The sequence below is a fragment of the Gracilinanus agilis genome, chromosome 3 (genome assembly GCF_016433145.1).
Source record: "Gracilinanus agilis isolate LMUSP501 chromosome 3, AgileGrace, whole genome shotgun sequence".
NCBI lineage: Eukaryota > Metazoa > Chordata > Mammalia > Didelphimorphia > Didelphidae > Gracilinanus > Gracilinanus agilis.
This window is the reverse complement of record NC_058132.1, coordinates 51,147,673-51,161,125: the sequence shown is the minus strand read 5'-3', so window position 1 is coordinate 51,161,125 and position 13,453 is coordinate 51,147,673. Positions and strand designations below refer to the sequence as shown.

Here is a 13,453-nt window from a genome sequence, read left to right as displayed (position 1 = left end):
AAAGCCTAGCGGGAGCCCGAGGAGTCGGAGCGGATTGGGGCAGCCCAGAGGGTGAGGAGGGGGGAGGGTGGGGAATAGCCAGTGACTAACCTTGCAGGAGGGAGTCCAGTAAGCTGGAGCCCCAGTCCAAGGAGGGCAGTGAGGGGAGCCAGGAGGTGAGGGAGAACATGGCGCTGGGGGGGTCTGAGGGGACGGGTGGAGGGGGCGCCTCACAGGGAAGCTCAGACCCTGCTTGCTCCCCTGGGCAGCCTGGGGGAGGGAGGCAGGCAGGAAAGGGACCGGCCGACGTCACCTGGGCCAAAGGTGGTTAGGGCTGATAAGCAACTCTGGGGAGGGGAGCAGAGAGGAGAGCGCCTCCGGGCCAGTGAATGATTGTCCAGGTGAGTGGGGTCTGGAGCTGAGCCAAGAGGAGCAGAAGAGCCGTGCCAGGGTCCAGGGGCAGCAGCAACGGGATGGCCCAGGTCTCGACTCCTTCCCTGGCCAATCCCCCTTTTCTTTCCCAGTTTTAAAGGGACAGGAAAACCCTCAGGCAAGCTGAGTGAACTCCTGGTGGCCCTCCAGACCCCACCCCCGCGCTGGACTTTACCCCAGCCAGCCCTTCCTCCCTAGATGCTCTGCTGTTCCCTCTCCCCCCAGGGTGGCCACTGAGAAGTCAGTGAGCCATGGGAAGAACTTTGGATTAAGAGTCTGGAGAGACTCCCCAGGGCTTTGGCCCCATGAGGAGGAATCAGGGTCAGGGAGGAACTGCCAGGTTTTTTTGGTTTTGTCAAACCCTTACTTCTGTCTTAGAATCAATACTGTGTACTGGTTCCAAGACAAAAGAGCCCTAAGGACTAGATGATTAGGGTTAAGTGACCTGTTCAGGGTCACACAGCTAGGAAGTATCTGAGGTCACATTTGAACCCAGGATCTTTCATCTCTGGGCCTGGCTTTCAATCCACTGAACCACCTAGCTCTAGCTGCCCCTATTTTTTTTGTTACCATTTATAAATATATGAATTTATATGTATATATAAAAATAAATGTATAAATATAATATGATATGATACAATATAACAAAATATAATATCACATAACAATATATAACATAGCATAATATAATATATAACATTGTATGTAATACATTTGTAAAGATTAAAGTTAATATGCAATAACTAAATATTATATTTTATAAAGTTTATTAATAATAACTAAAATAAAAAGCTAGAGTAGAAAAGGCGCTAACCAAGCCACAGTTGCACAAAAGAAAGAGAGGGCACAGCTTACAGCAAACATATACAAAATGTGACCACACAATGTGGTAGAGAGATTAAAAGGAATTCTGGGAAATATTGAAGGACTTCTGGGGGATGAAGTCCAAGGGTTCAAGATTTCTGATTATACACATTGTATACAATATGTAACATTGATAATATATAACATAATAATAATACATATGATGTGTTATAAATACATAATAAATTATAATATATATTCTTATCGGAGAGATAAGAATTCTCACATTAGTTCTATTAAAAAATCTGTTTCTTAATCTTTCCCCCCCCTCTCTCCTGTCCCTCCCCTCTCTCTAGAAGGCAGGTAGTATGCTATAAGTTGCACATATATTATCATATAATACATATTGCCTTGTTCATCATGTTGTGAAAAAAGACATACTGTTTACACCCAGAGAAAACTTTATCGAGGAAATATAACAGATCATAATTTTTTAAAGCAAAATGAGGAAACGAAGCTCTGGGAAGCTGGAACTCCTTGCTCCTCATTGCCATTTCCAGGTTCTCCCACTGCTTCTACCATCTAGTAACCTTTCTTCCTTTGAGGTTCATACAAATCTATGTCCATCATTCCCACGAAATCCTGGTTGTTCTTGTCCAAAGGCCTCCAGGTCTCTCCCCTTCCCTCTTCAGTGAGTCACGATTTTCTTTTCTCTCCAACTTCTGCTCTCATACCAGGGGATTTCAACATACACACTGATACTCTCTCAAACACCCTAACCACTGGGCTTCTCAATTTATTCCCTTCCCCTAAATTACTCCTCTACTCTGCCTCAGACACAGACAGAGAAGGTCATACCCTCAGCCTTGGCATTTCTCAAAAATGTACTACCATGTTCAAGAATTCTGGAATGCTCTTATCTGACCATAATCCACTGGTTTTTCACTTCTCTCTCTGCTTCCCTTTACATAATCCTAGTCTTCATCTGCACTATGATTCCTAATCTCTTGACCTCTCAATTCTATCCCAGCTCATCTCCCCTGCAGTAGCCACTTTCTCCTCTTCTCCTATCTTCACTCTGGTGAACCAATTTGATTCTACCTCTCTTAAATCCCTAGCCCCCTTATCAGACATCTCAGTTGTGACTCTGTGATCCCATCTGGATTTTCTTGACCAAGATACTGGAGTGGTTTGCCTTTTCCTTCTCCCATCTCATTTGACAGATGAGTAAAGTGAGGCAGAGTTAAGTGACTTGCCCAGGGTCACACAGCTAGTTAAGTGCCTGAGGCTGGATTTAAATCTGGGGTGTTCAGAGCATTCAGAAAAGACTTGTACCTTTTCAGGGCTGCTTTCCTCCTTTGTTGTCTACTGGCCACTCAGCTCTTACCTGGAGTTCCAAGAAGCTCTGGCACGTGCAGTAGCCATAACCCTGTAGCTGGTCTTGGCACACTGGCTAAACCAGGTGGAAGGGAATTTAGAGGCTTAAAACTCATAAGTGAGTTGGGGGGGGGTGGCATGTGCTCTAGGCATGTGAAGACTCTCCCTGATGGAAGGAGTGAATGAGAATAATTTGTTCCAATGGCCATGAAGGCAGCCGAAGTAGGCACAGTGGAGCACTTAGAGCTTCAGATGCTGAAGAAGCCAAGGTTATCCATTGCATCCTGGGTCATTATCTGTCATCCTGATTTTTGTCTTGTTAGTGAACTTTAAAAAAAAACTCTTACCTTCCATCTTAGTAGCAATTCTTTTTTTTTTTTTTTAATCCTCATCTTCCATCTTAGAATCAATGCTGTGTATTAGTTCCAAGGACAGAAGAGTGGTAAGGGATAGGCAATCGAGGTTAAATAACTTGCCCAGGGTCACACAGCCAGGAAGTGTCAGAGGCCAGATTTGAACCCAAGACCTCCCATCTCTGGGCCTGACTCTCTATCCCATAAGTCACTTAACTGCCCCTTTAATATCAATTCTAAGACAGAAGAGCAGCAAGGGCTTAATTGACAAGTCCAGAGTCACACAGTGGGGAAGTGTCTGAGGCCACATTTGAACCCAAGTTCTCCCAACTTGTGGCCTGGTGCTCTATCCACTGCTGCCCCTTGCTCCTGGACTTTGATGACTCTGGAAAAGAGTGAGATTCGAGGATTTTGTGTAACTCTGCCTCACCATATCCAATTTATGCTCGAGTCATGTGATGTCATTTTGGTCCTCTTTGAGCATGAAAGACAACCACCACCACCATTACCACCAGCTCCCTTATCGTATTACCAAATCATGCCAAGCCAAGCCTCAGCCTTGGATCAACGCCACCATTTATTTATCATCTTTGCTCCTGCAAAGCAGGTTTGCTGCTGAATGAAGGTGAAAAAAATTATACAACTATTCTGCGTCCACTATGAATTTACATAGCCTCAACTGGGCCCTCACTGCTGCTAGGCAATCCTACGATATACCTCCTTTATCAATCCACTATCCTATTCTCCAAAAAGGTTCTTCCAAACCTTTCCATCTCTCCTCAAACCTCCTATGCTTTTCTTTCACTCTAGGCTATGGACTTTGATTTATATTTTACAGAAAAAATGTAGGGCATTCCCCACGAGCTCCCTCTTCTATCCTTTTCCTCATCTCCTGCCGCTCAGATGCCTTCTGGTCTTTTCCTCTTTTACCTTATCTCACAAGTGGCCTAAGTCCTTACCAAGGCTAAGCCCCCTAGATGTGCTCAAACACAGAAGTCCAGGTCAGTCTTCTCAGTAAGTCTGTCTGACTAATCTCAGCACAACTGTCTCCATTCCACTGATGAAGGACCTTTATAGTTCCAGAACTATGATGGGATGATCGTAAGAGAAAAGGCTGTGGGAAGATTGTCTCACAGCCTTGGGGCTGTTCTGTCATCCAAATGAGCAAAGAACAGTTTTGTGAAGGAAAAAAAAAAACCAGAACAAAACAAACCAGATGACCCTTTTTCTCATCCCCACTCTTTCGCTTCTTTCCCACCTCTCCCTCTCTGCTGGCTCCCTTCCTACTGCCTACAAACATGCCCACATCTCTCCCATCCTGAAAAAACCTGTCACTTGATCCTTCCATCCTGGCTAACTATTGTCCTATATCTCTTCTGCCCTTTGTTGCTAAATTCCTTGAAAAGGTCATCTACAATGGGTGCCTCCACTTTCTCTCTCACTCTCTTCTTAACCCCTTACCATCTGGCTTCCAGCTTCATCAGTCCACCAAAATTGCTCTCTCCAAAGTTACTAATGAGCTTTGTTTTGTTTTGTTTTTCCTTTAAACCCTGACCTTTAGTCTTAGAATCATTGGTCTCAAAGCAGAAAAACCCTTACTTTCTGTCTTAGAATCAATGCTGAGTATTGGTTCCAAGGCAGAAGGGTGGTAAGGGCTAGGCAATTGGGGTTAAGGGACTTGTCCAGGGTCCCACAGCTAGGAAGTGTCTGAGATCAGATTTGAACCCAGAACTACTTATCTCCAGACCTGACTGGCTGTTGATTTCTAATCCTGCATCTCCATCTGTCTTTAAGATATTCAATATCTTACATCTTAAACTCAACATGGCCAAACCAGAATTCATTATCTTGTGGCCTAAATCTTTTCCCCTCCTAACTTCCCTATCCTCCCAGTCCCTTAGGCTCACAGCCTAGGAGTGATTCTGGATCCCTCTGACTCTCTCATCCCACCCTCCTTCCTATATCCAAACTACTATCAAGGCCTGTCAACCTCTCCCCTCTCTCCTTGGACATGGCCTTGACCCTGGTACAAATCCTCACTACCTCACTCCTGGATTATTGCCACAACTTGCTGGTGGGTCTGTCTGCCTCAGGTCTCTCCCCACTTCAATCCACCCTCTATCCAACCACTAAAAGTGAGTTTCCTAAAATACACATCCATTGTCACTCCCTCCTCAGTAAATTCTAGTGGATTCTGATTTCCTCCAGGAACAAATTCAAAATCCTCTGTTTGGCACTCAAAGCTCTTCCTAACCTAGCCCCCTCCCATCTCCCCAGTCTTCTGATATCTTACTCCCTATCACGTACTCTTTGATCCAGTGACACTGGCCTCCTGGATGTTCCAAGAGCAAGACACTCCATCTCTGGATTTTGGGCATTTTTGCTTGCTGTCCTTCATGCCTGGAAGGCTCTCTCTCCTCAGATTCACTAACTGATCTCCCTGACTTCCTTTAAAGCCCAACTCAAATCCTGTCTTCTACAGGAAGTCTTCCCAATCCCTCTTGATTCTAGCGTCTTCCCTCTGTTAAGTATTTGCTATTTATCCCTAGAGAACATATTTGTTGGCATGCTGTCTCCTCCACTTAACTTTAAGCTCCTTGAGGGCAGGGACTGTCCTTTGCTTCTTCTTGTGTCCCCAGAGGTTAGTAGAGTGCCTGTACAGTAGGTTCTCATTGTTTACTGACTGACTGAACAGCAAGTCAACAATATTGGTTACCTGCTTACTCTATTCCAGGTCCTGCACAGGGGTTCAGAGAAGGACATAAACGTAGTCCCTGCCCTCAGGAAGCTTATACTCTAATGAATGACAGCCTGCAAACACCTATGTACAAAGATGCAGACAGGGAAAACTGAAATTAATCTCAAAGAGAAGGCACAGACATTAAGAAGGGATCAGGATGGCAATTTGGAACTATACCTAAAGGGCACTAAAAAACTGTCTGCCTTTTGATTCAGCCATACCACTGCTGGGTTTATACCCCAAACAGATCATAAGGAAAAAGACTTGTACAAAAATATTTATAACCACGCTCTTTGTGGTGGCAAAAAACTGGAAAATGAGGGAATACCCTTCAATTGGGGAATGGCTGAACAAATTGTGGTATATGTTGGTGATGGAATACTATTGTGCTGAAAGGACTAATGAACTGGAGGAATTCCATGTGAACTGGAATGACCTCCAGGAATTGATGCAGAGCGAAAGGAGCAGAACTAGGAGAACATTGTACACAGAGACTTACACTGTGGTAAAATAGAATGTAATGGACTTTTCTACTAGCAGCAATGCGATGATCCAGGACAACTATAAGGGACCTATGAGAAAGAACGCTATCCACATTCAGAGAAAGAACTGTGTGAGTAGAAACACAGAAGAAAAACAACTGCATGATCATATGGATGGATGGGGATATAATTAGGGTTACTGACTCAAAATGAGCACCCTAGAGCAAATATCAATAATATGGAAATAGGTCTTGATCAATGACACATGTAAAACCCAGTGGAATTGTGCATCGGCTATGAGAGGGGGTGGGAGGAGGGAAGGGGAAGGATAGAACATGAATCCTATAACCATGGGGAAATGCTCTAAATTAACTAACTAATTAATTAATTAAAGAATTAAAAAATTAAAAAAAAAAGGACCAGGAAAGGCTTCTTCAGGAAAGTGAGATTTCAGCTGGGACTTCAAGGAAGCTGGGAGAGCCAGGAGGCAGAGAGATGAGGAGGGAGAGCATTCTAGGTATGGGGGACAGCCAGAGAAAATGCCCTGAGTTAGGAAATCAAGGGTCATTTAAAAAAATTCACCTTTATTTTATCCCAATAACAAATTTACACCTAAGTTTCCCAAAGTTATATGATTCATATTGTCTCCCTCCCTTCTCCTGGAGCTGACAGGCAATTCCACTGGGTAATACATGTACCATCACTCCAGAAACACTCCCATATCATTCATTTTCACTAGAGAATAATCCTATAAAGCTAAAACCCCCAATCACATGCCCAAATAAACAAGTGATAAATCAGATGTTTTCACCTGCATTCTGTAAAAGGGAATTCTTTGTTCTCTTTGAGTTTACACTTGTAAAAAAGGGAATCTTTTATTCCCTTTGTCCATTTTGAGTTAATACTTTGGTTAACAATAACTTAAGTACCCCTTCTTAGTACCTACCTCTCTGGACTGTGAAGATAGGATTAACTCTTCTCTGTCTACTTTTCAATTGAATCAATAAAAGCTTGAATACCCTTAACTAGGTGGAGGAGCTCTCCATCCTTTCAACTCAATCAGCCAAGAAATGAGAATTCACATCTCTCCAGAAGGTGAGAAGTGGTTCCCACAAACACTGCCCCCTGGGCAGTGCTGGACAATTTGGAAGCTGTGATTGGCCCTTGTGAAAAGAGGGGATAAGAAGCCACTATAAAAGGCCCTGAACATGATTGGGGATGTAGACCTGAAACTACCACACCAATGCAACTATCAACAATTTGGAAATAGGTCTTGATCAATGACACATGATAAAACCAGGGGAAATGCACATCGGCTATGTGGGGGGAGGAGGTTGAGGGGTGAAGGGCATGTTGACTTTTCTAAAAAATAAATACTAATAAATGTTAAAAAAAAAAAAAGGCCCTGAATTTCTGGGACAAAAAGAAGTCAACTCCAAGAAGGAAGTCAGTTTTAAGGAGAAGGTCAACTCAGGGAAGAAAGTGGGCCTCAGGAATCAGACTTCATTGTCTCTACCTGCCTCTTGGGTGAGTGGATAGCCGGCTTTCCCTTCCTGTCTTCTGGAGAGAGTTAAATCCCTGTTGAAGGTTAACAAGTCCTGGCTGAGTCGAAATATTTAATAAGAAAGGCTAATGTCTTCTCCTCCCTTTTGTATTTCTCTGCTTTCACTCTGTCCACCTTTTTTGTAAATAAAATCTATTAAAGTCATTTCGACTTTGAGCAATAATACTTTGAATTGGCAATCACCACTATTATTTATAATCTTCATATATTTTAGCCAAACCATTAAAATTTAATTCTTACAATTCCTTCTCCAATAGTTCTTTCTCTAGAGGTAGACAGTATTTCTTTTTCACAAGACTCGAGGGTCATTTTTGAGGCTCTTAGATTAAGTTAAGAGGAGTCCAGTGTGAAAAAACTGATAAGGTAGGAAGGGGCCAGGTGATGATGGCTTTAAAAGCTAAACCCTGGACTTTATATTTAATCCTGGAATTATTGGGAGCAACTGGAATTGATTGAAAGTAGAGGAGAGGTGGCTGGGTAGTACAGTGGATAGATCCCTAGGCCTGGAGTCAGGAGGTCTTGGGTTCAAATTTATTCCCAGACACTTCCTAGCTGTGTGACCCTGGATAAGTCACTTCACCCCCATTTCCTAGCCCTTAACATTCTTCTGCCTTAGAACCAATATACAGTATTGATTCTAAGACAGAAAGGAAGGGTTTTTTAAAAAAATAATAATAATAATTTTTAATTTTTTTCTTTATTTTATTCCACTGACAAATTTAAGTTTCCCATGGTTCCGTGATTCATGTCCTCTCCCCCTCCCCTTTTCCCTCCCCCCTCCCGGATTTGACAAGCAATTCTACGTGTATTATCATTCAAAACCTGTTTCCATATAAAATAATCATAATTTTTTTTAAAGAAAGAGAACACGCCAGGGAATTGCTATCTGGAGAGATGGTGAAATTCCCCTAGACCTGGTTAGGACTGCCCAGGCAAGGCCTTCTGAGTTTTTTCCTCAGGTCCAGTTCCGACCCCCATGTCCACCCCCACCCCACTGCAGTGCCCCGTGACCAATCCGCCCTCCCCATTCCCAGCCCGGGGCTGAGGGTGCGAAGAACTCGGAGTCTCGGGTGGAGACTGGATGCTCAGGCTGGGGCTGGATCCTCTCCTCCGTCCATCCTCAGTACGTCCATCTGGAAAATGGAAGCACTCAAAGCGGAGGTGCTTACACCTCCTTCGGCTTAGGTCGAAAGCTCCGACTCCTTAGGCGGCCTGAGATCTGAGGCGCCCCCGGCAGCCCCATCAGGTGTCAGAGGACAGCCCATCCCCGCGGAGCCCAAGGCTTTCTCTCCTTCCGTGGCTGGAGGGGAAGCTCCCCCTCCCCACAATCCCCATTCCGAGCTCTCGCGGGTCATTCAGGTTTGCAGTTCCGCACCATGGCCACCAGGGGGCAGCAGGCCTCCATAGCCGGTGCTGGGCAAGCTGGGACACTTTCCCAGGCTTTAACCAAAAAGGGAGCAACGAGGCTAACCGCGGGGAACGCGCTGCAGAAATGAGGGGCCAGAAGCAAAATGCACCAACTAAGCAAAAATAGAAAACTTTATTCATCTGGAGTGGGGGAGGGGGCCTGGAGTGTTGGGGCGGGGTTCTGGGGGAGCCCCACAGCCCCAAAGTCAGTTGTCTTTGTGACTAAGCAGGGGTTCTCCTGTAGACTCTTTCCCTCCACTAAGTCAGAAAGACCTAAGTTCAAATCCAGCCTCAGGCACTTACTAGCTCTGTGACCCTGGGTAAGTCACTTACCTCTGTTTGCCTCAGTTTCCTCAACTGTAAAATGGAGATAATAATAATGCCTCCTCCCAGAGCTGTTGTAAGGATTCAATGAAATGAGATCCCTCCCTCCCCAGTACCCTTACCTTCCACCTTAGGATCAATATTGTGCATTAGTTCTAAGGTGGAAGAGCAGTAAGGGCTGGATGATGGCAGTTAAGTGACTTGTCCAGGGTCACACAGCTAGGAAGTATTTGAGGTCAAATTTGAACCCAGGACCTCTAGATCTGGTTCTCAATTCACTGAGCTGCCCCCATGAGATATTTTTAAGCGCTTTATAAACAGCAAAGAGCCATTATTACTCTCTCGCTGTGTGTCCTTAGACAAGTTACTGTCCCACTCTGGGCTCGTTTCCATATCTGTGAGATGGCGGCAGTGATCTTTGATCCCCGCAAGCCTAGAAAGACGCAGGTCATGGGAAAGGCTTTCATTTTAACTGCATTCATACACTGTATTGCTCTGTGACTTTAGTGACCCAAGAAAAACTGCTCCTGAGGATAGGGAAGGGCCTTGCCCCCTTTTATGCCCCCAGCCCAGCCCCTCAGGAAGAAGGCAGTGGAATAATTGGGTGTCAGAAGACCTGGGTTCAGATCCTGGCTCTGCCCCTTGTTATAGAATCCTGGACAAGTCATACTCCTTGTCTGGGACTCAGTTCTCTGAAAAAGGTGGGAGCTGGGGTGGGTGGGCTCGGAGATCCTTTTTAGTGCTGGCATGAGAGCTGGAAAGGACCTTTAAGACCATTAAATCCAATCCCATCTTTTGACTGATGAAGGAAACTGAGTCACAGAGAAACGCTTTTTCCCCAGACACAGCCAGGGAATGTCTAATATCAATTTTGAACCTACATCTTTCTGACTCTGAGTCCAACATTCTCCATGCTGCCTCTCCTATGTTGGATCCCAACATTCCACATTCTAAAGAACATCTTCAGTGTCCTTTTCATTGCATTTAATGAGGGGAGGTGGCAGTGCAGTAGTCTGAAGAGCCCAGCTGCAAAGCCTAGCTCTGTCTTTTCTACTTGGGTGACCTCTGGGGGCCTCAGTTTCCTCATCTGTAAAATGAGGATTAGATAACCTCTAAGGTTCTTTTGGCTATGATCCGATGATGTGTGGGCCATTTTCTGCCCTCCTCCTCCAGCTTCTGACCCACGTATCTGGGTAGAGTTTGAGGTCTTTCCCCAAGAGCACAGATGGAGTACACGGAGGCATCCACACTCTCCTGGGCCATTGGGAACCAGGGATCCTATTTTGGGACACTCAGCTTTACACGTAGCTTGGAGGGGAGGGAGGGTTCAGTCTGTGACCACAGACCCGAGGACAGGAAGCAGAAATGTGGCTAACCCATTCCGATACCCATGACAATAAAGGGTCCCTTGACCTTCCCTCCTTAGGCCCATGATGGGCTGTGCTGACTCCCATTCTCCATGGAGGGTCCCCACTGGCTCACCATTTCCCCCACGAGGAGTCTTTTCAAGAGTGCCATGAAGAAGGGGTAGGGGATGGGTAGAGGGGGATGGAGAGCCAATCTGGGCAGGGAGGGTGCTGAATTAATGCCAGGCTCTCAGGGCTGCCCGAAGAGGGCCAGGAAGGGGCCCTAAGCTCCCTGGTGCTGGAATCTGTAGGTGAGCTTTCGGAGCTCATCCCAGAAGAGCAGGCTGAGGACCGTATGGGGGCCCAGGCGCAGATAGGCAGGGCCCAGGCCTTTGTAGAGAGCCAGCGGCCCCTCTGCCCGGGAGATCTTCACCAAGCAGTCCAAGAGTCCCCGGTACAGCTGGCCCTGGGGAGGAAGGCAGGGGGCATCACTCATTTTATCCAGCACCCGCTCTGATTCATTGGCCACATGAATGTCTCCTCACCATTTTTTTTAAACCCTTACCTTCCATCTTGGAATCGATATTGGTTCCAAGGCAGAAGAGCGGTAAGGGCTGGGCAATGGGGAATAAGTGACTTGCCCAGGGTCATCCAGCTGGGAAGAGTCTGAAGTGAGATTTGAACCCAGGACTTCCCATCTCCAGGCCTGGCTCTCAATCTACTGAGCCACCCAGCTGCCCCTGCTTTCTACCACCATTTTTTTTAAGGTGCTGGTCCCACCTTTGGTCAACTGGCAAAGTCTTTGGACCCCTTCTCCAAAGTATGTTTTTAAATGCATAAAATCAAATACAGAGGATTACAGAGGAAATGAATGTCATTTCCCCACTTGTCCAACTCCATGGCCCCCCATCTCTCCACAGAGTCCTTGAGAATCCATGGACCCCAGAACCCCAGGTCTCCATGCTGCCAGAATCTAGGCAACAGTGCAATGAATCATGTCCCCCCTAGAATAAAAAACCTCCAGGGGCCTCTAATCATCTCCTAAATAAAGAAGGCATCAATCTGAAGCCTTCACAGTCAAGTGAGAGGATCTGGGTTCAAGTCTCTTTAAAAAGATTTTTTTAAAAACCCTTAACATCTGCCTTAGTATCAATTCTAAGACAGAAGTGTGGGAAGGGCTAGGCAATGGGGCTTAAGTGACTTATTCAGGATCACACAGCTAGAAACGATCTGAAGTCAGATTTGAACCCAGGTCCTCCCAACTCCAGGTCTGGCACTCTATCCATGGTGCTACTTAGCTGCCCCTGGGTTCAAATCTTGACTCTGCTGCTTACTCTCTGTGGGACTTTGGTCAAATCACAATCTCTCTCAAGGACTGAGTTTTCTTATCAATTAAATGAGGGTGTTGGATTAGCTGCTTCCCAAGACTCCTTCTGGTTTTAAGTCCTATCATCTTAGAAGGTGAAGGCCCTCTCCAAAGTGGCTCCAACCTATTTGGCTCCCTCATCTCACATTAATCCCCCTTGAGTAATTCTTCACCCCAGCCAATGAGATAAACCTCCATTTCCTCCATCTCCTGTTCGCATCCTGCCCTCTCCTTCCTCCCCAGAAAGCCGAGAATGGAATCCTCTTCCCCATTCGGTCTCCTGAAGCTCCTCCTTCCTTGCTTGGTCCATCTCAGGTACCATCTCCTCCTTAAATCTCTGATTTCCCATCGTCCAGGGGAAAAGCAATCTCTGCCCTCCTATTCTCCTAACCGAAGCCTCTCCTTTGCACTCATTGCAATTTCCCTGGCAGAGTTAGTTCATTGCAAACTTGTCCTTTCCCCCAGAGAAGGCAAGGGTGAAATAAAGAGCCTTGAGTGCCAGAAAGCCTAAGTTTGGATCCCAGCTTAGATTCTACTCAATATGCTTGTGGGACCTTGGGAAAGAAACTTACTCTTCAGACATCAGTTTCCCCATCTGTAAAATGAGACTAATAAGAGCTGTAGCCCTGTTTCACAGGCCTGTTTGTGAAGATCCAGGAGAAGTCATGTCTGTAAAGAGTTACATAAAGATGAACTCTCGTTCTTATCAATCTTTGCATTTCAACAGAGTGCCAACAGGCTGCTAGGTGGCTCAGTGGATAGAGAGCCAGTCTAGGAATCAGGAAGACTCATCTTCCTGTGTGACCCTGGGCAAGTCACTTAACCCTGGTTGCCTCAGTTTCCTCATCTGTAAAATGAGCTTCAGAAAGAAATGGCAAACCATTCCAATGTCTTTGCTAAGGAAAATCCCAAATGAGGTCACAAAGGGTCTGACAAGACAATTCAAAACAACTGAATGAGATTATAAACTCCTTGAGTGCAGGATCTGTGTCATACCTATCTTTGCATCCCAACAGAATATAAACTCCTTGAGGGCAGGACCTTGGGCATATGTATCATATTACTTTTTTTTCCTTCCTTTTCTCCTTCCCTCCCTCCCTCCCTCTTTTCTTTCTTTCTCTCTTCTTTCTTTCCTTCTTTCCTTTTTTCTTCCTTCCTTCCTTTCTTTCCTTCTTCCCTTCTTTCTCTCTCTTTTCCTTTTTCTCTCTTTCTTTCTTCCTTCCCTTCTTTCTCTCTCTTTTCCTTTTTCTCTCTTCCTTCCTCCCTCCCTCCCTCCCTT

At 45.5% G+C, this 13,453-nt stretch overlaps 1 protein-coding gene across 1 annotated transcript in view; it reads right to left on the bottom strand.

The window, feature by feature from the left end:
• Positions 1-9,678: 9,678 nt before the first annotated feature.
• The window catches only part of SLC25A34 (solute carrier family 25 member 34), a 10,284-nt gene continuing 6,509 nt past the window's right edge, over positions 9,679-13,453 (bottom strand). The window contains exon 5 of the mRNA XM_044667783.1: positions 9,679-11,274. Within this exon, the coding sequence (XP_044523718.1) occupies positions 11,092-11,274 (183 nt within the window). The 3' untranslated portion in view covers positions 9,679-11,091. The remainder of the gene's footprint in view (positions 11,275-13,453) is intronic.